This window comes from Neophocaena asiaeorientalis, unplaced genomic scaffold (assembly GCF_003031525.2).
Source record: "Neophocaena asiaeorientalis asiaeorientalis breed wild unplaced genomic scaffold, Neophocaena_asiaeorientalis_V1.1 scaffold204, whole genome shotgun sequence".
Lineage (NCBI taxonomy): Eukaryota > Metazoa > Chordata > Mammalia > Artiodactyla > Phocoenidae > Neophocaena > Neophocaena asiaeorientalis.
Window position 1 is genome coordinate 1,714,712 of NW_020173922.1, and position 26,048 is coordinate 1,740,759.

At 42.3% G+C, this 26,048-nt stretch overlaps 1 protein-coding gene across 4 annotated transcripts in view; it reads right to left on the reverse strand.

Annotated features, from left to right (window-relative positions):
* Positions 1-26,048, reverse strand: part of TRPC7 (transient receptor potential cation channel subfamily C member 7) — a 137,381-nt gene that overhangs the window by 27,202 nt on the left and 84,131 nt on the right. For all 4 annotated transcript variants that reach the window (XM_024752301.1, XM_024752302.1, XM_024752304.1 and 1 more), the window contains 3 exons: positions 23,252-23,468; positions 8,226-8,459; positions 2,933-3,197 (listed from right to left, as the gene is read on the reverse strand). In XM_024752301.1, the coding sequence (XP_024608069.1) occupies positions 2,933-3,197; positions 8,226-8,459; positions 23,252-23,468 (716 nt within the window). The remainder of the gene's footprint in view (positions 1-2,932; positions 3,198-8,225; positions 8,460-23,251; positions 23,469-26,048) is intronic.

Here is a 26,048-nt window from a genome sequence, read left to right on the forward strand (position 1 = left end):
TGAATCCTCTTTGGTTGGGTTTCTCACGTCTAGAAAGCTCCATTCAGTTCCCAGCAATGGGACAAGCCAATTGCTTTGGCCTTTCCTCCTGCTGTTACCTTTCCCCATGACTTTTCCTGATCCCAGAGACTCCCTTTATAGATTGGCTGTGCTGTGTCCAGCTGAGAACTGTGGCCTGGACAGCCCTGCTCTTAAGTCATGACCTTTTTCATTTTTCATGTGTCGTGCTACCAACTTTCGGAGGGACTGTGGGCTGACAGTACAGCCTCCTTGTAGGGGGAGCAAAGGGGGATTGCACAGAACGCCCAGGGTAGGAGAAATGGGACAGAGGTCCTCGTGGTCAGATTCCTAGTCAACTGCTTATCCTACTGCCTCGAATCTGGCTTCCTTTCTCCTGTTGATTCCCTCATTCTTGTTTACGAAGCACTTAGTGAGCAATGCTATGTACAAGACATCGTGCTAGACTGGAAACACAGGAGGGACATCGGGGCTTACCACAGAGGGTGAGAGTCTTTGTGTATTGACTGACATCTTGACATCAATAAACGATGCATCCCACACTGAGTGTGTACAGTTAGCTTTGCCTCTAGCAGATCCAGAGCAAATTTGCTTTGGGGTGATTCAAGCTTATTTCATTCCTTCAGCAGTTAAATTACACTGAGTGTTGGAGTGCTATTAAGTAGTCCAACTGATCCACTAACGCACTTGGCCTGATCTGGTGGGCAGTTGGTAGGCTAGGCCCCTGTCCAGAAAGGGCCTATAGAGCCGGTCGGTCCCCAGGTGTCCTTTCTTACAGCTCATCCTGCCCCCTCCTCCTTACTACTCATCATTTCCATTATGATCACTATTATTCATTGAAGGCTTATTATCTGCCAAGCACTATAATTCAATCTGATTTCTTCGTTTTGGAGCCTTACAACAATCCTGTGAACCTGGCCGTCTTGGTATTCTCGCTTCAGAGCTGGGGACATGAATGCCCAGGGGGGTTAAACACTTGCCCAAGGTCACACAGCCAGTAAGAGGAGAGCTCAGACTGAAACCTAGTCTGTCTGAGCCAGGGGTGTGTGGTGTGCTGAGACACAGAGCCAGGCACCCCCCGGGTGCAGTTCTCAGCGCTGGCCAGGCACCTGTTTTCTGTGAGCACAGACTACTTCTTTGCCTCAGAGAGTAACAGCTTTTGTGCTTCAGCAACCTCAGAGGCCCACCCTTCTGGGCAATTCTTCTCGGGCAGGGCAGTGCTGTCCACGATTCTGAGCTGAGGGGCACAGGGTCCATCGCACTTGGTCTGGGTTCTTCGAGTCATGGACCGTCCCTTGAAGGGTGATTTCTCTGGAAGAAGGGTCAAGTGGAGGCCCCTTGCAAGGTGGGACCTGCTCAAGGAGCCTGCACGGTACGGCTCCGCCACTGTCACTGGCTGGAAAATAAATTCCAGGCCGCTCAGGGGTTCTTGGGGACCCGTGTCGGCAAGTGCTTAGCCCTGTGGGTTCCAGCTGCCATGCTTGTGTCTGGAGACCTGACTGTCCTTCCCTCGAGACTCTGGGCGGGAGCCTGATGAAGGCAGGGAGCAGTTCTGGGACCAGGTGAGCCTGGGGCAGGACCTGGACTGGAAACGCTTCTGAGCTTCAGGCACTTTACAGAATCCCTTCGTTTATGTGTGAAGGTATTTATGAACAAGGGTGGGAAGTCTTATTTCCATCTTGCCGGTGAGGGCACGGGGGCTCAGATCAATCAAGTGACTTGGCTTAGGGTCATTAGCTATGAAATGCCGATGCCAGTGTAAACTCAGATTTGCCAGATCCTTCTACTAGACCACTGCTCACTGCTACTGATGGCCCTCCAGGAGACCCCCTGGCATCCCCCAGAGGGGAGGAGCTCTGGGTCTTTGTGGACATAGGCTCAGTGAGCTCCGACACCACCCCGTGGGGGAGGCCTTGGCATTGCTTGCTCTGCCTGCGGCAGCTCCTTCGGGACCCCGGAGTCAGTCGGCCTGACAGTGCCTTGTCACTCAGTCACACCGCGTGCCTCTAGCCTCCCTCGCCTGGGCCTTCCCTGCTGCTTCTGAGGCACGTGGTCCTGCAGGACTTGCTCGGTGCCTGTGCACAGCACTGGTTTGCCAAGTCAGGCATGGAGAGCTGCTGACCTGTGCCCACAGGCAGACCTACCTCCCATGCTGTGCAGATACGGCTTCCCCGGGGGCAGACCTAGAAGTGTAGGTACACTAATGTTCTGTGGAGTGAATTTGATTAATGAAAGACAAAAGACAGCAGATGGAAAAGGTCTGGCTGATAAATTATCTAATTCTATCCTGATGGGCTATTCTGAGATGTAGTACTATATGTCTCACTGTAGAAGTCTGTGGTGACCAAGTTGTATGCCTTGGTAGACGGTGGCCAGGTCAGCAACCTCTATGTGCTTTCCCTGCCCCCCCCACACGCCATTTTCTTTTTTCCTTTGATCTTATTTCATTTGGATTACAACTCCCTCTCTCCAGTGAAATATTGGCATGCAAGACCTGCCCAGGGCTTTGTTTTCTAGGTAACATAGCTAAGCCAATCATAATAGTAATAATGCCTCCCATTTATTTAATTTACTGTGTGGCAGCTAAATCAGCTCATTGAATCCTCACACTGTCCCTATTAAGCAGGTATTATTAGTTGCCTCATTTTAAAGATGAGGAAACTAAGACTCAGAGAAGTTAAGGAACATGCTCATGGCCACACAGCATGTAAGTGGCAAAGTGAGGATTAAACCCAGCCCTTCTGCTTTTCCAACTCCAGAACCTGAACTCGAAACCGCCCTTGAATAAAGTTGCCTTTAAGCTTTAGAAATGCCAAGGAAACCTGAGTCTCTGTGAGGAGACAGTTGCAAGAGGCTGCCAAGGATCCCTGGGAAGCCCGGAGAGCCCCTTAGGAGAGAGCAAAGGGGTACTCACGTTGTAAACGCTGGGTTGTACTTTGCACCTCGGTAGTAGGAGTACAGATTGAACATCCCAATCATGAAGGCCACAAATACCATGATGAAAATGACCATGAACTTGAAGATATCTTTCACAGTTCTCCCCAGGGAGATCTGCAGGGGCCCAAAACTCTCGTTGGCTGGCAGGATGTACGCGATTCGAGAGAAGCTCAGCACGACAGCTATCGCATACAGCCCTTCCGATATGATCTGAGGGTCTGAAGGCCACCACTTGTCCCTGGCTAAAAGGAAACAATCTGGGTTACTCACTGGGCAACAGGATCTGCTCTGGAAGAGAAACCAGTTAGGCATCTTTAGAGGCCTCTAACCTCATCCCTTGCCATTCCTGCCCTTGTCTTTAAATTAATCCTAATGCATTGAAGGTGCCACCCTCCCTCTTGGAACATGCTGGCCCATCTGCCTGGACTCTCCCGTCACTTCAATCCCAGTCACCCTTCAAGACTCTGCTCAGGTGTCATCTCTTTCAGGAAGCCTTCTGTGCCCCCCACAGGCTGGGGCAGCCTCCCTGTACCCGTTGCTGCTCCCACAGTATCCCGTCTGCCCTCCTGTCATGCACTCGCCGTGCTGCTTGCTATCCTATCTTCCTTCCCAGTGTTTGAGCTCCACAAGCAGGGGCTGTCCCATTCACAAGGAGGTGGTGGGGAGGCACACAGACTTAGAGTCAGACAGACCTGAGGTCGAAAGTGCCCTTTCTACGCAGTGGCTGTATGTAAAATATGACTCTCGGCAAGTCAATTAACCTTTTTGTTTTGCTTTTAAAATCTTTTATTGTCATTTAAAAAATTTTTTAATATTTTAATTTTATTGGACTATAGTTGATTTACAGTGTTGTGTTAGTTTCAGGTATACAGCCAAGTGATTCATGTAGTTATACATATACAGATATTCATTCTGTTTTAGGTTCTTTTCTCATATAGGTTATCACAGGGTAGAGTTCCCTGTGCTATACTGTAGGTCCCCGTCAGTCATCTATCTTATAAATAGTAGTATGTGTATGTTCACCCCAAGCTCCTGATTTATACCTCCCCTCCACATTTCCCCTTTGGAAATCGTAAGTTTGTTTTTGATATCTATAAGTCTGCTTCTGTTTTGTATATAAGTTCATTTGAATATCATTTCAAGTTACAGTTTTCTCTGGATATATTTTGGATTGGGATTGCTGGATCATATAGTAGTTCTATTTTAAGTTTTTTAAGGAAACTCCATAGTGGCTGTATCAGTTTACATTCCCACCAACAGGAGGGTTCCTTTTTCTCCATACTCTCTCCAGCATTTATTATTTGTAGACTTTGATGATGGCCATTCTGACCTGTGTGAGGTGATACCTCACTGTAGTTTTGATTTGCATTTCTCTTATAATTAGTGATGTTGAGCATCTTTTCATGTGCTTTTTGGCCATCTGTGTGTCTTTTTTGGAGAAATGTCTATTTAGATCTTCTGCCCATTTTTTGATTGGGTTGTTTGTTTTTTTGATATTGAGCTGCATGAGCTGTTTGTATTATATATTTTGGAGATTAATCCCTTGTTGGTTGCATCATTTGCAAATATTTTCTCCCATTCTGTGGGTTGCCTTTTTGTTTTGTTGATGGTTTCCTTTGCTGTGCAGAAGCTTTTAAGTTTAATTAGGTCCAGTTTGTTTATTTTTATTTTCATTACTCTAGGAGGTGTATCAAAAAAGGTTACTGCGATTTATGTCAAAGAGTGTTCTGCCTATGTTTTCCTCTAAGAGTTTTATAGTGTCTGGCCTTACATTTCAGTCTTTAATCCATTTTGAGTTTATTTTTGTGTGTGGTGTTAGAGAATGTTCTAATTTCATCCTTTTACATGTAGCTGCCCAGTTTTCCCAGCACCACTTATTGAAGAGGCTGTCCAATTAACTTTTTAAGCCTCATTTTCCCCATCTGCAAATTGGGGATAATATCAATGTAGTGAGGATGAAATGAAATCATCTATGTAAAGTGCTTAGCTGGAAAACAAATTGCAGGCCACTCAGGGGTTTTTGGGGACAAGGGTCTGGCACACAGCAGGTGCTGATAAATGTTTGTTAAATGGCTGAATGAAATCCTAACCACAAGTTTAGCCATAAATCAGAACAAATGAGCTCACACGGGGGCCAGGAATCTGAAGGTTCTTGCCCGAGAAAATGCTCTTGGGTTTGGTTCCTCAGGCAGTGTGTATCTGTGAGTTGCTCCCTGACTGAGCTAAGGCCCCAAAACTGGTGACCAGTCGTCCAGGTTTGCTATGACTTCCCTGTTCCAGGTGGCAAGAGTCCTGGGACCTGTCTTGTGCTGGGGAGATTCTGCTTGTGGTCACTGGTGAGGGTCTGAGCTGCCCTGGGTATATATTCCTTCAGCAGAGCAAACCTGTAAGTGTTTCTATTGTAGTTCTAATGGTGCAAGGAGCAGCAGCTTTCTTTAATAAGCTGCCTTCTATGTGTCAAGACATACAGTGATTTTCAAGTGCGGGTAGAACCTTCCTCCTGGGGCAGAGTGTGTGTGTGGGCATCTGTGGTTGTCACAATGACTGGGTAGGAGTCTTATTGGGATGCTAATATCCTGCAATGCTCCAGACAGACCTGTTCCATAAGAACTGCCCTGCTGAACAGGTCAGTTGTGCCCCTGTTGAGAAATACTAAGTGAAACTTAAACTGAGAAACATAGAGAAACCTAAATTAGCCCCTACACTTATATTAGCTGCAGTTTTCACAACAGCCCTGTAGAGGAGGTATTATTACTGACATTCTAAAGACTGGATTTGGGGTATGGGGTCCTTTTCAGAGCCAGGTAAATGCAGATAGCAAGGATATTACATAGTGATTCCTGGCACCCCAAGGGAGATGGAAGAGAAGAATTTTGTTCTTTATTTTCAAAGCTAGACTCTGTTAAACAATTATAATCATAAAGAGCAGTGAGAGATCTTTAGTAAGGGGAGCCAGGCCTCCATTTGACACAGACTTTCATGTAGTGCATTCTAAATTATATGCAGAAATATATAAAGTTATAGACTTTATGTTCTCATCAAGGTCATAAAACTCAAAGACAAGTAAGGGGAACAAATGTATTTTTCCAATATATCTGTTGCCCTCCATGGATAAATAACACATTTGGATAACATGAAATAGGACTCAGATTCTTAAAACAGACGCCAAAAGGAATTCCTTTTTTCTCTCCCCTATAATTTATCATCTTAAACCTCATTTGTAATAATAAAAGCCATTCCTATAATCAATATATTAAGATAGATTTAGCTGTTGTCAGACCCTGGTGACCCGGTCAGGACTTTTAGTGAACAGTACTCTACTTTGACTGGCTTGTAAGAATTTTGATGGGTGTAAAAGCAAACAGCACTTTGATGATTCAGACAAGGGATTTTCTTCCCCTTGGAGCTGTTTCTAGGAGAAAAATTGCCCTATTATAACCTGAAAAACACCTGCCTACTTGGTGCTGTGGAGGTTGGAAGGGAACCATTGCCTGGCTGACCACTAGAGGGCGCTCTGCCTCCATAACTGGGGCACAAGCCAACCCTTTGAGATGCAAAAGATTTCAAGGGTACCGGGTGAACCACAATGCAAGGGCAATAAACTGCAAAGCTTTGGGTTGGGTGAGACTTTAATGGGTGAGACTTTAATACAATCCAGAAAAGGAATAGAAGTCCTTTTAGAAGCAATAGGAATAGGAAAATTCCTATTCTATTCCAGAAAAGGAATAGAAGCAATACTGTGGTTTGAATCACAGCCCTAAGAAAAGTATTCAATGCAGTATCAAGATTCTCTCATCTTTCCTTAACGAACCCTGAGCAGCATAGAGGGGAAAATATGCAAACCCATGCTTCTAAAATGTCTAGATTTGCTAAACCAACAAATGAAGAGTGGATGATTTGTAATACTACAAGGCTCTCCATTGCTTAGTGTGTGTGTGGGGTTCCCTACCACATTTACATGTAACATAATCTGTGTAACACAATCTATATTGAATATGGGCAGCAACTCAAGTTTTGTGTTAAGTGGCCAACCTTCTGGAGATCATTGCTGTACCTGATCATGAAGATTCTGTGGTCATACACACCACGTGGCTTCCATCTAACAGGGACATTTGACATTCAAACCTTTCATGCCACTAGTGAGTGCCTATTAAATGTCCAGCTAATTTACCAGTAACAACAAATATCTATTGTTTCTTCTCCCCACTCATCTTTCTTTTAGTACAGAAGCTACAGTGATTGAGCCAGAAAATGACCCCAGAGGTAGTAGTGATAATAACTTGTTACTATTAGTGAGCATTTAATATTTCAGAACACAGTGCAAAATTCTTCATGTGCACTTATTTAACCCTCAAAACAAACTTTCTGTCATGTATTATCCCAGTTTTACATATGGGAAAATAGAGGGTCAGAAAAATTTAGTCAACAAGTCCTTACAGTAAGCTACAGAAATAGGATTTGAATCCAGGTCTCTCTAACTCCAAAGCCTGCGAACATAAACACTGTGCCATTCTGCATCGTTTTCATTTCATATTGGACCAGGATCCCTTGCTATCCAAGGCAGTACTGTATTTCTGGGAACATTGGAAGCCTTGCCATGAAAACCTGTTTCTTCCTCTCTAAAATAGGAACAACAACAACAAAATCCTTTCTGTGGGGCTGTTGCAATGATTGGAGTTTATGGTGTAAAATGTCTATACGGTTCCTGACACCTAGAGGACCCTTGATAAATGGATGCTTTAACTCTTATTACTAAAAATTCAATCTAGCATCTCACACTGTATGGCCTTGCGGTTTGAAAGAATTAAGGCATCTTCTAAGAACCTATCTTGCCATGAGAAAATAACTTTTGAACTGGGAAAGCAAGACTTATTTTTGCAGAAAATACAGGGATCCAATATGTAAGGAAAAGCTCCTGGATCCACATCAGAAATGAGATTTCTTTAAAAAAGAAAAATAAAAAAATAAAAGGATCCCCCCGAAACGCTCCAAGAACCTTCTCAAAACAAATCCATCCTTTCCAACACAAAACGATTCATTTCTCGTAGTCACTAATTACACGTTCTATTCAGCTGGTTGTATTGCAGGGACTAGGGCTTTCTTGGAGAGTGGCGGGGCGGTGTCTGCTTTGACAGTAGAAACCACCAAAGTTGGCCACACCCATGTTACAAACCACCAGCTGCGGGACAAGCCAAGCTGACGGCCCCTGGCCACGCCCCGGAAGCGCGCGGAGCGGAAGGCATAGCCGAACAGCCGCCGACTGGACTCACCGTAGGTGAAGTAGGCCACTTCTGGTGGAAGTGAGACGTTGTGGAGCGTGTCGTCCTGCACGTGCTGGTCCACGTACACCTGGGCCTCGCTGGCCTTCAGGAAGGCCATGAATCTTGCGGTGAAGGAGGCCACGAAGATGGACAGCATTCCGAAATCCAGCAGGTTCCACAGGTGCAGCATGTACTCCCGCGGCCCCTCCTCCCAGATTTCCTTGCATTCGGACCAAATCATTCCTGCGGGAGAGTGAGAAGGTGAGGCTCATTTTGCATTTCCGGGCGTGTGTGACCATAGGGGGCACGAAGGGAACCATGGTACAGATGTAAATGTAGGTTCTTTGGAGCTGGGAACGTTGAGAGCCAGCAGCAAACGAAAACATGCCTTCAAAGGCAGATTTATAGTCAGGAAACCCACAGACGGCAAGAATTCGTGTCACCTGTCCCTCTGCTTGCAGATAAACCATCTCCAGGTGTGAGGAGAGAGTTCTCATCCATTGACAGATTCTTAGAGGAAATATAGGAGAAATGTAATGGCTGACATTTATATATTTTAAGAACTGGGAGGTTATAAGGAATCATCCAGTTCACTGAGGTCCAGGAATGGGAAAGGGTTTTCTGAAGGTCCCACATATGTCCTAGAACCCAGTTCTCCTAACTCCCTGATTAGAATGCTTTCCTTTATATTTCTACAAATGTTTCAGTGAACATTCGTTTGGGGTTATTAGTTTTTCTTTTCCTTACTCTTTTATAACTTATTGGATTTTAAAGACATATGTCTTCACTGTTACATGTTGATGTAGAAGTCAAGGAGATGTTGCTACTTCCCCCATCCCACCTCTAAGCCAGCCTCGTGAGGTAGCTGAGACTAACAACTGGGTGTGTGTATCCTTATATACCTGTACTATCCAGTAGCCACTAGTCACATGTGGATACTGAGCAATTGAAATGTGGCCAGTTAAATTGAGGGATGCCGTATAAGTAGAATACACACCAGATTTCAAAGACTTTTTACAAAAAATGTAAAATATCTCAACATTTTAAAATCTGAAATGATATTTTAGATATACTGAGTCAAATAAAATCTCTTATTACTAATTTCATCTCTTTTTATAAATGGCTATTAGAAAATTTTAAACGAAATGTGTGGCTTATGGTGTGGCTTGCCTTATATTTCTATTGAATATTGCTATTCTCTACCTTTATCTTCATTGATTATTAAATTAGTTTAGATTATTAAAAATTATTTGGTAACATTTTGAGCACCTACTATGTGTACATATTATATCTGTTATAATATATACACATTATGTACATGTATGTGTACCTATTAACTCCCTCAAACCTTTGCAGTAACCCTATGAAGTACATTCTCTTATTATCCCAGTTTTACACCTAATATTTCCTTAGACATAGTGAATTGTAATGTGCCCAGATAGGAGGCAGGAGATCTGAAATTTGAGTCCAGAAGGTCTCCCCCTAGAGTCCCATGCTCTTGACCACTATGCTCTTTGCTTCTCCAGGAAGTAGAATTGAGTTGAAAGCAGATAAGAAAAAAGACTCTTGAATGTTTTCTAATTAACATCAGAGAGTTTACATCTACTCAGACATAGGAAAGATTTGATGCAGAACTAGCCCATTCTGTGTTACGCCGTGCTACACTTCACCTGCATACTTAGAAGGTTAATATGGTAAAAGAATCAGTAACTGATTGGTTAGTGAAACAATTCCAGCTCATTGACCACATATCCCCTAAAGGTTAACACTGCCAGCCCCCTGGCTCTCGTGCATCAGACATCATGGCCTGCCTTCCCAGGTTCCTCCTGCCTCTTCCACAGCTGTTTAGAGAAGTTGTGGCTTTGTTTGATGAAACAGATTCTAAGATCTGCATGTCTGTATCAAATTGGAGGGGGACAGCAGGAAGTGTCCCCAAACATTGCAGATCTGTTTACAAGACTACCCCCACCACACACACCTTGCTCCCCCCTTTTTTTCTTTAACAAAGCCATACTTCCCAAGCTTACACTTTGAAAATTTTTGTAGTAATTCAGTGAAGTAAAATTTCCTTAACAATGAAATGTACTTTCATCTGTGCCTGTTCAAATAGATATTTAAAATATGTTATTGGAAAAACCATTACAGGCTGGAAAAAATGTTTGTTGCTTTCCTCTATGCCCCTGCCCCCCAATTAAAATTCCTAATGTCTTAGTGGAACTGCTTCTTGCTGAGCACTAGGAGAATTACAGGCTATCAATTATTTTAATTCAGGAAGCCCTGGGTTCAGTTCTACCTTGGTCACTCTTACTAGGTATGCGACCTTGGATAAGTCCCTTGATTTTCTTGAGGCTTTGGGGTAATTTCCAGCCCTAAAAGCTCTATGAATCTGAAATGCAAATTATTTACAGTAAACTGACTTTTCTGACCAATACAGAGGCTCCTCATTGGGCATTGCAAATCACTTCCTCCCTGGTCCAATGCCCACATCAGTCTTCCTAGATTTACATATTAACTTACCCAGACTAATTTAAATTATTCCAAGTCCATGAGTAAAAGTAGCATGGGCCCAAGGGTTTGAGCAGCAGGAGTGCTTAATTAAAAAAGAAATGTGTGAAATTAAGTACTTCAGTGAGTGAAATTAGGTCCCCTGCTTCCAGGGTGTTGAGGGTAGTTCAGCATTTTCTATCCAACCTGAGCCCCCTGGACTTTTGCCTCTAGCGTGTCAATCAGACGAGTATATAGAGCCTAGGGGCTTAGAGAGTAAGGATGTTGGGCAGTGGAGCCTCCTTCAGGCAAACTCCCCCTCACTGAGGGATGCCTGGAGTGCAGAGAGCATGGTAACTGATAATTAATGAGGATGACTAGCAGAGGAACAGGTTGGGAAATGCTGGGAGGCCTTGAGGGAAATGAGTAGCTTTCTTTAGGCAGGTTTTAAGTAACGGCATGCAGGCTGCTGAGATGGGGCTTGACAGTTCAAAAGGTGGTTCACTCCCATCCCTGCCTCAGATGCTATTCAGAAGGGATCCCCCCCTTCAAAGTCCTGTGAGACTTAACTGTGTGCATTCCTTAAATGGTCATAGCCCCTTCCTCTACATAGGGCTTCTCTACACTGTCCCAACGCTCCCTAACCACATCTTGGGAGGCTTGTCTTTTGTTTTGGGTCAACTTCTGGTCATTGGGTCAGGATATAGGTGTTCTGTTAACTCACAGGTGGGAGAACATCCCTAGAAGCCCTCAATCCTCAGGCCCTAACATCCAAACACCATCTCAGTGGCAGGTCCTTTGCAACAAATCTGGGCCTCACACACATTCAGGGTTCATTTGTTTTCCAGGCAAGGAGAGGATGTTAATAGATGCAAAAATTTTCTAAGAAAGCTCATCCCCATCTCTAATTTTAGTAGCTAACCATTGTTGAGTACCTGCTAGGTGCTAGGCCCTGTGCTAAACACTCTTCCAACACTAAAGCTTCCTTACAGCTTGATAGCTACCGACTGTAATTATCTCCACTTTACAGATGAACAGGCTCGTGTATGAAGATGGCAAGTAAATTATCCAAAGTCACACAGGCGGTTCAGGGCCTTCTTTCCACTGTGCTATCGCTCACCATGGCCTCTACTAGGCACAGACTTACTGTCACTGGTCAGGAACTCATTTACCACTTAACGGACAGTGTTGAGCTCTGACTTTGTGCCAGGCACCATTCTGGGGATACCACAACCAAGAAGATGCTGTCCCTTCCCCAGCAAGCTCGGTCTAGTGCTAGAGACAGATGTGTCCACAAACAGTAGTGCTATAGGGTGAGAGATGCTGTAATAAAAACGTCCAGGGGACTGTTTGTGGATACACAGTGATAAGAGCAGTCAGTATTACAATCATGAGACCCAGCAGAGTGCCTGGAATAACATGTATCTATTGACTGAATGAAGGAGGAGACACCTGGCATGAGGAACCAGGAGGTAGCAGGGGCTGAAAGGTGTTCCACGTAGTGGCTGTGGATGTGAGGGAGAACGGGCTGTTGTAGGGGACTGCAAGAGGCTTAGTATGGTTTTGGGTTGGTGGGGGTTCGGGTTGGGGCTGGAGGTTGGCAGCAGGGAGGCTTAGTAAAGGCCCAGTAGATCCTGAAAGGCCCTCGTTCAGGCCATGTGTCACTCTAAGCTAGTTAGCTCCTAGATGTGATAAGTGGAGCAGCAACGTGGTCTGACTTGCTGGGAGAAATTTTGGCAGGTCGGCTGCAGTAGTCTACTTGGAAATCTTACCTAGATAAATGAGGAAACCATCAAAAGAATGATTTAGGTGAGGAACACAGCCCATTTGATTCTGCAGTTTTATTCTTGGTCAAACCTAGATGTGTGATTCTGGAGCTAAGACTTAGCACTGCCCTCGAAGAGTCTGTAACCCTTGGTGGGTGATGTGAACGAGCAGCTTGATCCTCACATTTTACACATGTGAAAGCTGAAATTCAGAGAGGCAGAGCCACCAAGGCAGAAGGGACACAGTCAGGACTGGGCTTCTTGATAATCAGTCCCAATCTCTTTCCTTCTCTCCCTCTCTTTAAGTGTATTTTCCTACTGTGCTAGGCCTTTACATCTCACTCCATCAATTGAGCTTTCAACTAGGGCATCTGTTTAAGAAAACACTGCCAGGTTCTCTGTAGGAGCTGGGTTGAGAGAGTCTTCATGACATAATTCTCTTCCTAGATGGAGAAATGACATGCGTGGTGAAGAGGCTTCCTGCCCTCCAAGCTCCATGGCTTTGTGTGAACCACTAATGTTGTCACAGTCCTCTGGTGAGTGTCTGTATAGACACACTTTCCAAGTCACAAGCTGTATTATAAGCTCTTTCCTCTACCCCAGAGTGGCTGCTCATGATACAGGCAAGAAAGATGTATTCCTATGATGCTGATGTTGGAGATTCTCCAGGCAGAAGGATCTGTGATCTCTGGTTCATTTGGTACTCCCCAAAGCAAGTTGTCTTACAGCTCTGGAGAACACACACGTCTGCTAGCAAATTCACCCCTCCTTCCTCAGTCACGCTCTTCTCTTGGCTTCCTTTTTTTTTTTTTTTAAGTTTTTAAAAAATTAATTAATTAAAAAAAATTATTTGTTTGCACCAGGTCTTAGTTGTGGCTCATCTGCTCCTTAGTTGCGGCACATGGACTCCTTAGTTGTGGCAGGTAGGCTCCTTAGTTGTGGCTCATTGGCTCTTTGGTTCTGGCACGTGAACTCTTAGTTGTGGCATGCATGTGGGATCCGGTTCCCTGACCAGGGATCCAACCCGGGCCCCCTGCATTGGGAGCATGGAGTCTTAACCACTGTGCCACTGGGGAAGTGCCTCCTGGCTTCCTTCATACTGTGTCTTGGTTTTTCTGCTACCTTTGCATGTGGTCTTAGGCTCCTTGTGGCTTCCACCTCCTCTGCCCCTGCTTTAAATCTCCTGCATTTACAATCTAGAAGTTTCTAAAAATTCTGCTAGTAATCAAGTAAAGCATCGGGAGTTCACGAAGAATATATTTCTGATTGGGTTTGACCCTTCCACAGAATTGTACAGCAGAAGAGGAACAACCTACATATCCAGTAGGGGTCTGGGGAAGTAATAGAGTATTGTCACACTATGTGGCTATTGAGAGAGGGCCTTGGGAAAACCAGATACTTAACGTGCAGCAAGAGCTACCAGAAGATGAAAAGAATCAACTACAATTTGTATGATTAGAGAAATATTAATATTAATTGAGACAGGCTGGAAACAAAGGAAAGCATGTAGTATTTATTGTCAGAGATGTTAACTGTTAGGAAGAAAAAGAGAAGGGAGAATGAGAGGGCAGTGAGGGTGGACAGACTTGCAATTTTAAACAGGTTGTTTAAAAAAGTCTTCACTTTGAGAAGGAGACTTTTCTTTTTGCTTTTTTTCATTCTCAGTTTCTTCTTTTTAAAAAATTTATTTTTTAACATCTTTACTGGAGTATAATTGCTTTATAATGTTGTGTTAGTTTCTGCTGTATAACAAAGTGAATCAGCTATACATATACATATATCCCCATATCCACTCCCTCTTGCGTCTCCCTCCCTCCCACCCTCCCTATCCCACCCCTCTAGGTGGTCACAAAGCATGGAGGTGATCTCCCTGTGCCATGCAGCTGCTTCCCACTAGCTATCTGTTTTACATTTGGTAATGTATATATGTCCCTGCCACTCTCTCACTTCGTCCCAGCTTACCCTTCACCCTCCCCGTGTCCTCAGGTCCATTCTCTATGACTGCATCTTTATTCTTGTCCTGCCCCTAGGTTCTTCAGAACCAATTTTTTTAGATTTCATATATATGTGTTAGCATATGGTATTTGTTTTTCTCCTTCTGACTTACTTCACTCTGTATGACAGACTCTAGGTCCATCCACCTCCCTACAGATAACTCAACTTTGTTTCTTTTTATGGCTGAGTAATATTCCATTGTATATATGTGCCACATCTTCTTTATCCATTCATTTGTTGATGGACACTTAGGTTGCTTCCATGTCCTGGCTATTGTAAATAGTGCTGCAGTGAACATTGTGGTACATGACTCTTTTTTTTTTCGAATTAAAAAAATATATTTATTTATTATTGGCTGTGTTGGGTCTTTGTTGCTGCGCATGGGCTTTCTGTAGTTGCGGTGAACAGGGGCCTTTCTTCATTGCAGTATGTGGGATTCTCATTATGGTGGCTTCTCTTGTTGAGGAGCATGGGCTCTAGGTGCACGGGCTTCAGTAGTTGTGGCACGTGGGCTCAGTAGTTGTAGCGCACGGGCTTAGTTGCTCTGTGGCATGGGTGATCTTCCTGGACCAGGGCTCAAACTTGTGTCCCCTGCATTGGCAGGGGGATTCTTAACCACTGCGCCACCAGGGAAGCCTGTGGTACATGGCTCTTTTTGAATTATGGTTTTCTCAGGGTGAATGCCCAGTAGTGGGATTGATGGGTAGTTCTATTTTTAGTTTTTTAAGGAACTTCCATACTGTTCTGCATAGTGGCTGTATCAATTTACTTTCCCACCAACAGTGCAAGAGTGTTCCCTTTTCTCCACACCCTCGCCAGCATTTATTATTTGTAGATTTTTTGATGATGGCCATTCTGCCAATGAGGTGATACCTCATTGTAGTTTTGATTTGCATTTCCCTAATGATTAGTGATGTTGACCATCCTTTCATGTGTTTGTTGGCAATCTGTATATCTTCTTTGGAGAAATGTCTATTTAGGTCTTCTGCCCGTTTTTGGATTGGGTTGTTTGTTTTTTGGATATTGAGCTGTATGAGCTGCTTGTATAATTTGGAAATTAATCCTTTGTCAGTTGCTTCATTTGCAAATATTTTCTCCCATTCTGAGGGTCATCTTTTCATCTTGTTTATGGTTTCCTTTGCTGTGCAGAAGCTTTTAAGTTTCATTAGGTCCCATTTGTTTATTTTTCTTTTTATTTCCATTTCTCTAGGAGGTGGGTCAAAAAGGATCTTGCTGTGATTTATGTCATAGAGTGTTCTGCCTATGTTTTCCTCTAAGAGTTTTATAATGTCTGGCCTTACATTTAGGTCTTTAATCCATTTTGTGATTATTTTTGTGTATGGTGTTAAGGAGTGTTCTAATTTCATTCTTTTACATGTAGCTGTCCAGTTTTCCCAGCACCACTTATTGAAGAGACTGTCTTTTCTCCATTGTATATTCTTGCGTCCTTTATCAGAAATAAGGTGACCATATGTGCGTGGTTTTATCTCTGGACTTTCTCTCCTATTCCATTGATCTATATTTCTGTTTTTGTGCCAGTGTCATGCTGTCTTGATTACTGTGGCTTTGTAGTATAGTCTGAAGTCAGGGAGCCTGATTCCTCCAGCTCCATTTTTCTTTCTAAAGATGGCTTTGGCTATTTGGGGTCTTTTTTGTTTCCATACAAATTGTGAAATTTTTTGTTCCAGTTCTGTGAAAAATGCCATTGGTATTTTGATAGGGATTGCACTGAATCTGTAGAGTGCTTTGGGTGGTAGAGTCATTTTCACAATGTTAATTCTTCCAATCCAAGAACACAGTATATCTCTCCATCTGTCTGTATCATCTTTGATTTCTTTCCTCAGTGTCTTATAGTTTTCTGCATACACATCTTTTGTCTCCTTAGGTAGGTTTATTCCTAGATATTTTATTCTTTTTGTTGCATTGGTAAATGGGAGTGTTTCCTTAATTTCTCTTTCAGATTTATTGTCATTAGTGTATAGGAATGCAAGAGATTTCTGTGTATTAATTTTGTATCCTGGTACTGTACCAAATTCATTTATTAGCTCTTGTAGTTTTCTGGTGGCATCTTTAGGATTCTCTATGTATAGTATCATGTCATCTACAAACAGTGACAGTTTTACTTCTTTTCTGATTTGGATTCCTTTTATTTCTTTTTCTTCTCTGATTGCCGTGGCTAAAACTTCCAGAACTATGTTGAATAATAGTGGTGAGTGTGGGCAACCTTGTCTTGTTCCTGATCTTAGAGGAAATGGTTTCAGTTTTTCACCGTTGAGAACGATGTTGGCTGCGGGTTTGTCATATATGGCCTTTATTATGTTGAGGTAAGTTCCCTTTATGCCTACTTTCTGGAGGGTTTTTATCATAAATTCGTGTTGAATTTTGTCAAAAGCTTTTTCTGCATCTATTGAGATGATCATATGTTTTTATCCTTCAGTTTGTTAATATGGTGTATCACATTGATTGGTTTGCGTATATTGAAGAATCCTTGCATTCCTGGAATAAACCCCACTTGATCATACTGTGTGATCCTTTTAATGTGCTGTTGGATTCTGTTTGCTAGTATTTTGTTGAGGATTTTTGCATCTGTGTTCATCAGTGATATTGGCTTGTAGTTTTCTTTCTTTGTGACATCTTTGCCTGGTTTTGGTATCAGGGTGACGGTGGCCTTGTCGAATGAGTTTGGGAGTGTTCCTCCCTCTGCTATATTTTGGAAGAGTTTGAGAAGGTTAGGTGTTGGCTCTTCTCTACATGTTGGATAGAATTAGCCTGTGAAGCCATCTGGTCCTGGACTTTTGTTTTTTGGAAGATTTTTAATCACAGTTTCAGTTTCAGTGCTTGTGATTGGTAGAAGGAGACTTTTGAACATAGACCTGAGTAAGTGAGGGAGTGAGCCATGGTGCTGCCTGTGGGAAGAAGTCTTAGGCAGAGGGGACAGCCTAACTAAGTTTCTGAGGCAGAAACCATTTGAAGCAAGGAAGCCAGTGGGGCTGAAAGAGAGTGAATGAGGTGGGAGGTGATGGGAGAGAGGGCATAGAGGTGGGGTAGAGAGGTGGAAGGCTTTGTAGGCCTTTATAGTGACATTGACTGTCATGCTGAGGGAGAATGTGATATCACTGAAGAGTTTTGAGTCAAAGAGTGACAAACCTGATTACATTTTAAATGGATCTCTAGCTCCTGTGCTGAACATCTACTGAGGCACAGAGTGGGAAGGGCAGAAGCAAGGACACCTGGACAAGGCCCTTCATCTCTTAGTGGTCAACCTGTCTGTCCATCACTGGGGGACCAGTTTGAACTTGTTAGGGTCCTAAAGTCCTGTTCAGCTCTAGGGCTGCTCCTGGTGGCAAGGGAGTCATGGTTTGTATAGCCAGTCTGTCCAAAGGATTGCATTCATGAGTCATGGGGGAAGAGAACTGTGTGTTGTGTTTCTAGCTGCTCCAAGGCCTTCCTGGCAGTGCCCAGGAGTAGCATGTGAGGACTCGTTCAGTAAGGGCCTGTTAGCATTTCAAGCCCCTCTGTGTCTGAGCAGAATATATCAGGTTGTGGACCCTAGGGTGTGCCAGCACAAAGAATGCAGTGAACACAGTGCTCAATGTCTTCCTCTTAAAGTTGTTATTATTAGCAGTATTTTATAATTAAAGAGCTCCAGAAAATAGAGACAAGATAATATTAGTCTTATTTTATAGCTGCTTCCCCAGTATCTGGCACAGTGCCTGGTACATAATACAATGCTTAATAACTACAAAATATGGAGGAAAACAATTGAGAAAATAGAAACAACACTATCAGAACACTTGCATGTTGTAGTCAGCACTGCATTTACCAAGCTACCTGCTCTGTGCCCTCAACTCCACCTTCCTCCTGTTAGAGTAGATGAAGTGTCCACACTCCTGTTAAGGGCAAGTCCTCTGTTTGCCTGGTGGATCCCATCCCCTCTTGCTACTCAGGAACTTTGCATCCAAAGTCAGTGGTCAAGTCTCAGGCCGCATGTTACTTGATCTGTCAGCAACACTCGACATAAGTGATCACTGCCTGGGTCTTGACACAGTGACTTTGGTTGGCTTCTGGGACACCACTGTCTTATCTCAGTCTCCTTTGCTGGGTAAGATACTTCTCATTTTTCCATCCTTGAAATATTGCTGTGCCCGAGGGCTTGGTCCTCGGGTCATCTGTCCACATTCACAGTTGAGGTATTGCATATAGTTTACTTTAAGTAGACTGACATGCCCAAATTTATGTTTCCAGCCCCATCCTCTCTGACCTTCAGCATCTGTATCCAGTTGCTACTTGACGTTTCCACTTGGAGATCTAATTGATAATCTCAAACCGAACTCTTGATTTCCATATCTACTCTCTCTCCAAACTGCTCCTCCCCTGGTCTTTCCTGCCTTAGAAGAACTCTCTATTATACCATTACTTGAGCTGAAAAACTTGGAATTTTCCTCGACCTCTCTCTTTCTTTCACACCCCACAGGCAATCCAGTAGTAAATATTATTGATTTTACCTCCAAAATATAATAACCATCTACTACCTCCTCAAAACCAGCTATTTCCTGTCTGAATTACTGCAGTGGCCTCCTAACTGGTCTCCCTGCTTCTGCTCTTGTCCTAGAATCATCTGTTCTCTACACAGCAGCCAGTGATCCATTAGAAAATGAGGTCGTAGGATGTCACTTCTGTGCTCAGAACTGTCCAGTTTCCAGTCATACTCAGAGTAAAATCTAAACTCTGTACCATGGCCTCCAATGCGTTGCATGATTGACTCTGCCTATCCTGTGACCTCATCTCTGCCATCTCCCCCTTATTTCTTCTGCTGCAGCCACACTAATTTCGTTGCTGTTCCTCGAACTTGTCCAGCTTGCTCCTGAATGCAGGCCTTTAACACACACTGATCTGTCTTTCTGGAATGCTTTTCACCCAGATGTCTGCAAAGCTTGCTTTCTCTTTCCCTTTAGGTCTCTGTTTACATCTCACCTTATCAGAGGAGGGAGGTAAGAGAGCTTGCTCAACTACTCTGATAAGGTAAAATGTGAACAGAGACCTTAAGGAAGAGAGAAAGCAAGCTAGGATGTTTATTCAACTTGTCTTCTCAGTCAAAGCAACTTGAATACTGACTGGGTATTTGAAAAGAAATGATTCGTTTTCTTTTATGTTTGTAGTTCTGTTTTAGGAAAAGAATCCTGATTTCTATTACCAGTCATGATGGAGCAGTAAACTGGAAAAAAAAAAAAGAAGCTATTTTCAGATGTTGGAACTAGCAGAGCACTGTGATCCTTGAGAGAAACAAGCAAGCTTAGCCACATGGTAGCCCTGTCTTTTATTCTTTTCTGGAAGCACATTTCAATCTGCAGGGTATGGAGAAGGATTCCAGAAGCACAGAAGGCGGTCCCAATGAGTTGAAGTCACAGAGATTAGAGTTCAGGAAGGCTGAAGTGATTAGATGTTATATGGCAGAGTTCCAGAGAGAAAGGTACTATACAGAACCAAAACCCAAAACCAAACACAAACAAAAATAGTCCAGAAATGTACGTAGGTGTCCTTTTGAACGTTCCCTGAATGCTAAGTCATGAATGCATAGAGTAAAACGCCACAAACAACGGCAAGAGAGCTGCAAGCTGAACAGTTTCTAGAGCTCACCCAGAGCGGAAAGATGTTTGAGCTCTGACCATCCACAGTTGAGAATCCTTGTTGATTACCCTGAGCATTTAGTAGAGACCCAGATGTGTGTCTCTATAGTACAAGGATAATCAATCCTTATGGTAAAGTTTTTCCAGGTCCGCTCTAAGAAAGTTTGAAAAGGACCAAACTCATCTGTAAGAATTTAACAGCCTGTCAGAATAAAGCAAAAAAACTTTTTAAAGGAAGACAACAAAATCTAGATGCTCACCAGTATAACATGTAATGTGCCCATCATTCAATCAAAAATTACTAACACACCAAGATGCAGGAGAATATGATCCATGTCACGAGAAAGTTTAGTCAGTAACCCAGAAATGATAGAGATGATGAAATTAGGAGTTAAGGACTTTATAACAGTTCTTACTATAAATATGTACATTATGTTCAAGGATTTAAAGGAAAATACAAACATCACGAGGAAGGAAATGAAAGATATAAAAGAGAACCAAGTGGAACTTAAGGGGTTGAAAAATACAATATTTGAAATGAAAAATTCAGTGGTTGGGCATTAAAGTCACAGATAATGGAGAAAAAATGTCACTGAACTTGCAGCACAGAAAGATTAGAGAAAAGTAAAAGGAAAATTATCTTTTAGGGTACACACAAAAATGTTTGTAGATGAAATTTTATGATACCTGGGATTGGATTCAAAATTCTACAGGGTTGAGAGAAGGGAAGTAGGATGAAACAAAAATTAGCTTTGATTTGCTAATTGTTGAAGATGAGCAATTGGTACAAAGGGTTCAGTATAATCTTCTCTCGAAATTTGCAGTTCTTAAAATTATTCATGATAAAAGTTTGAAAAATATAATCTAGTAAGAAAAAGTAGTTAGAATCTTTCTTCTGTCTAAAATGTAACAGGAAGTAGGTCAATGAAAAATAAGTCTTCCTCTTTACAATACTTCTTATATAATGGTCTTGAAAACTCAGCTTTGCTTTGATGGGTAGAAGCTGGGACCAGACTACAAAAGCTGGAACCTCTGTAGCTAGAGATGCTTCCCTCTTTTTGGGATAATGCTCTGACACCCAGGAAGAGAAATATGAGAATGCAGGAAGAAGTCGTGGGTCAGTGGGAGTACCATGGTTAACGTATGGTAGCACCCACTGAATGGGGAGTATGCTTGGGCTCACCTGTCTTCTGTTTGCAGCCCAGGTGGGGAAATGTGATGGGTGAGTGATTGGTGCCATAAATACTTTGTTTTATCCATAAACCCAACATGTGAGTTTTTTTTTTTTTTAACCGTGTCTTAGTTTGAGTTGCTATAACAAAGTTACACAGATTGGTTTATACACAACAGAAATTTGTTTCTCACAGTTCTGGAGGCTATAAGTCTAAGATCAGGGTGCCACCATGTTTGGGTTCTGGTGTGAGCCCTCTTTCAGGTTGCAGACTGCTTGTTGTGTCCTCACATGGCACAGGGAGGGTGAGAGAGCTCTCTGGGATATCTTTTAAAGGGCAGTAGTCCTATTCATGAGGGCTCCACCCTCATGACCTAAGCACCTCCCAGAGGCCCCACTTCTAATACCATGACATTGGAACTAGGGTCTTAACATATGAATTTTGGGGGATATAAACATTCAGTCCATTGTAAAGTGCCTAGTGTTAAAGTGCTTAATTTAGTTAAATTGAAGGTGGGGCTGGTATACTAGGGAGAATTGGGATAGACTCAACTGTGAAAGTGAAGCCACAGAACTTACTCTGCAACAGGCTTTAAAGTTCCTTTCCAACTTGAGTACCAGTGACTCTACAAAATGAACCTTTGGCTACAGACTTGCCGGTTGATTAAAAAAGCACCTGGGAAGCATGGTGTGCTTTCCTGTCTCTGCCCTTTGGGTCAAACCATTCTTCTCATTACCTTCTGCCTATTGAGAGATCCAGCTTAGAGACCATACTCCCAGTTGTTCTGAGTTTGGGGATCTATGGGATATTCTCCAATGGTTCAACTCTTGTGGCTCTCTTAGGCAATATCATTTAATTAGCACAGGGCATGTACTGGGCTGTCTTTTCAGGTATTTGTTCTTTTGTGAATTTGTTGATTGAAAGTACAGACACTTTGACCCTGAATACATTTTGACTCAATGTTTGTGAACATAAACATAATGAATATTACGCCAATATTGAATTTTTGTTAAGAAAAGCAACTGGGGGCAAATACCATTAGGACAGTTTAATTAATTGATAAAATCTTGATACTGCATATATTTTTTGCCTTTTTTATTTTCAGTTTTGTTTTACTCAAAACATTCCCATCAAATTCAGATCTTCTTGATGTAAATCTTATAATTTATTGATCAAGTTTTGGTTATTTACAATATCACTGATTATAGTTTTTGCAGTTTTTTATTGTTTCCTACGAAATCTGATATTTTTACCAATAAATTTTGCAGTTTTCAGTGTTAGAAAAATCTGTAACACAGTTGGCCATGTACAATTTTAGCCATTGCCAGTTTTATCTTATCTTGCTTATTTCTACTAGTAATAGTTCTTGTGAGTTAGGCAAAAGAGAGAGAGCCTTTCTTGACTAGTCAGTGAGGCAATTTGGAAGGATTTCCTTGGCAATTCCAGTGGCAGACCTTGGCAGCACAAAATAGCACCACAAAGAGGAATTCCACAGCTTCATTACGTTCACTAACACAAATAATGAGAACACGTTACTCCTCTAACTTTTTAGATTTGTATTATTACTATTCTACTATGTATCAGTATTCAGTGGTAACAAAAAATATCTTTGAAGCTATGCAATCTTATACTTTTTTCCAGAGGCAGAACTTGATTTCCTAAGGCTTCTAGTAGACTATATTTAAATGAGCAAAACCATATGTCCCCCACACACACACGCTTTACAGTCACTTTCAATACACACGTAAGGAAAGGTACAGAACGAATCTCCTCCAAACACCTCCTTTCAAAATTGGGATTTATATTACAGGTCTGTGCATCTTTTACACCAGCACATACAGAAGTTGACTTTGGCTTCCTTGCTGGTCATCTCCTCACCATTTTGTCTGCCAAGAGTGCATTCAAGAGGAGAGGAAGAGCTTCTGAAGTCAGGGTTTAATAATGTCCTGTTATAATTAGGGGAGGAGACATTAAAAGAGTGACTTGCTTACCCAAGACCCACTTCATGATGAGCATTTCTGTCCAGGAGAATTGTGTAGTTTTCACTCTGAAGATCTGTTTTGGGTAGTCTGTGAAGGTTTCATTGGGCAGGGTTTTAACACCTTCAAAGCGGTCTGATGCGTTCACAACTAACAATCCCAAGAAGATTGTAAAAGAAACTGCATGTGCTACAAATTTCATGAAAGGGCTCCTCAGGGTTCGTCCTAGCTGGAAACAAAATATATACAAGACATGTTAATCTGGCAGCTCCAGGCAAGTTCAGGGCTCTCTTTAAAAGGCTTTTGCTGAAAGTTGAACCAGAGAATCCTCAATTTTGGACAGAAGCTGCTAATTGAACCCACACATTTTCTCTAGAGCTTTTATGTGAGAGGCTGCTTGACCAAATCCATTTTTCTACTCACTTTAATTTTTTCTGTTTAGAAGACTTAATGGGAGTGGTAAGAGAAAGGAGTAGAACACACTAATATAACATCATTTTACAACATCATTTTACAATCTGACTGCACAGCTACCCCCAACCATGTGGATGTGAATTTTATGCCTTATGAATCTAGAAACAAAATCTGTTTCAATAGAGTTCAGAATTTTTTAAAAAAACACTTTGGATATGCTCTGTTGCTCTTTTGTCTATTTTCTTGAGTTTTAGCTTAGATGACTTATTTTCCACATTTCTTATATCTTGGTAAATTTATTTAAAGCTATGCATTTCCCACTAGGTACTGCTTTAGCTATGTTCCTATAAATTTTGACATGTAGCATTTTCCTTGATACTCAGTTATAAATATTTTTATAATTTCCCATTTGATTTCATTTTTAACTCAGAGGTTATTTAGTTTCCAGATATACAGGACTTTTCCCCCCTTGCTTTAAAAAATCCTGTTTTTATTGCAGCGTGTGTTCAGGTCATAGCCTCTGTGATACTACCCTAAAACTATTGAGATTTTCTTTGTGGCTTAGTACATGATTAACTTGTGCAGTTGTTCCATGTGAGCCTGAAGTGATCCAAAAGATGCCCTTTTAGGGAGTAGGCATTGGTCATATCTTCTTATCCCTGGCTTGCCATCCAAAGGCCACTTGGACTTTTGAGGACTAAATTGGGGGCTGCACAGTCAGTCTTTGCTGACCCCTGTAAATGAATTCACTTGGGTCTCTTCCAGGTCACTGCTGTCACCCTCACCTAAACACCAACTCTAACCCCTCACCAGGTATACTGATAAGACAAGAGCAAAGAGGGGAGTCTTTCCTGGATCTCAGTTCCTTCTCCAGGGCAAATGTTCAGTTATAGCCAGTGACTAGTTAATTGATGTTCATGTTCTGCCTCATTCAGGAGTCCTAGAGTGAAATGTCACCCAGCATGTAGAGTATTGGTTCAGCAAAAGATCAGCTATAGGATTTTCTCCTGGTAAAATTTCCCTAACTATCATTATGTTCAACATAACATTTATAAATCAGATGGCTTGATAATGTTCTTTCAGTAGGCTTCAGTATGCTAATCACCCACGTTAATGGTGCCAGTAATTATCGTAACGTTCTAATGTCATAGAACCCATCTGTTGAAATTTAAAAAGATAATTTTAATCTTTTTTTAAAAAAAGACTGCGTTTCAAGTCTGAACGTTGGAAATCCCTATCTGTGCTGGAAAGAACTTGTTCGGGTTCACCTGCGTTGTCAAATTGTCATATGGCACTAGAATAACTTCAGAAGTGTTGAAAAAGATGTTTACCTGAAAACTACGGGGCCCACAAACATCTTACAAATGACATTTCTTAGTAATGTTTATCCTTATTATTTACAAAATAGGGACTGTAGAGTATTTTTAGCCATAGGTAGATGTACTAAATTCAGAATGTAGAGATTAAATATAAGGACAAATAAAATACCTTACATAAATTCAGTAAAAAAACCCCCAAAAAAACAGAATCAAACGATGTCTCGTATTGACCTATGTGATGTCAAATACATACTTTGAATTTTTCCACATTTTATCTGACTGTGTTGGCATCTTGGAGCCCCAATTCCCAACCAAGATGCTGGGATACTTTGGTGTATACAGGCGACATCCTTAGATAGTCATTGCATTGTTTCCTGTCACTGTGTCCTAGCTGAGGTAGTGGTGAGAGGCGAGGTAAGTTGGAGAATGACTGCAGAGTGGGGAGAGGAAAGGTTGAGGAGAGGGCAAGGGATACCAGATCTCTGTGTCCCAGCAGGGTCCCAGAAATGTCAGAAAAAGGTGGAGAACACGGAGGTAGACACAGCTCTTAAGGGATTGATGGCCAAGTTTCCCCAGTCCTTTATCAGTGGGCTCTATGTAGCATCTTCCAATGACTACCTGGATGAGGACCTGGGGACACCTCTCCATCTTCTCATCTAGGCAAGGCACCTGATGTCAGGAATCTGCACGCAGCTGCGCCCATGCTGGCCCTGGGATTCCCCATAAGAGCTACTTTGAGGAATTTAATGTTCTCTTTGCTCCCTCCTTCAAGTTGTTATCTTCCGGCAGAAGATGCATATGTAAAAATTATTGTATTTATTGCAGACGATAAGAAAAAACCCTGATAAGGCCCTGCAGTGATGTAGAAGGTTAACCTGGGCTCAGTCCCACTTGATTTAAGCCATAGGGAGGAAAAACAAGGTTAGGAATTGATGCACCTTTCCTATTTTTCTTCTGGGCTTGAAATCATCTTTTTAACTGGTAAAACTTTGATAAATGTCAGATGAGATCAAATCATTTCAGGGATTTCCTTTTTCTTTTTTTTGTGTGACATTCCATATTTATCTCAATTTTTT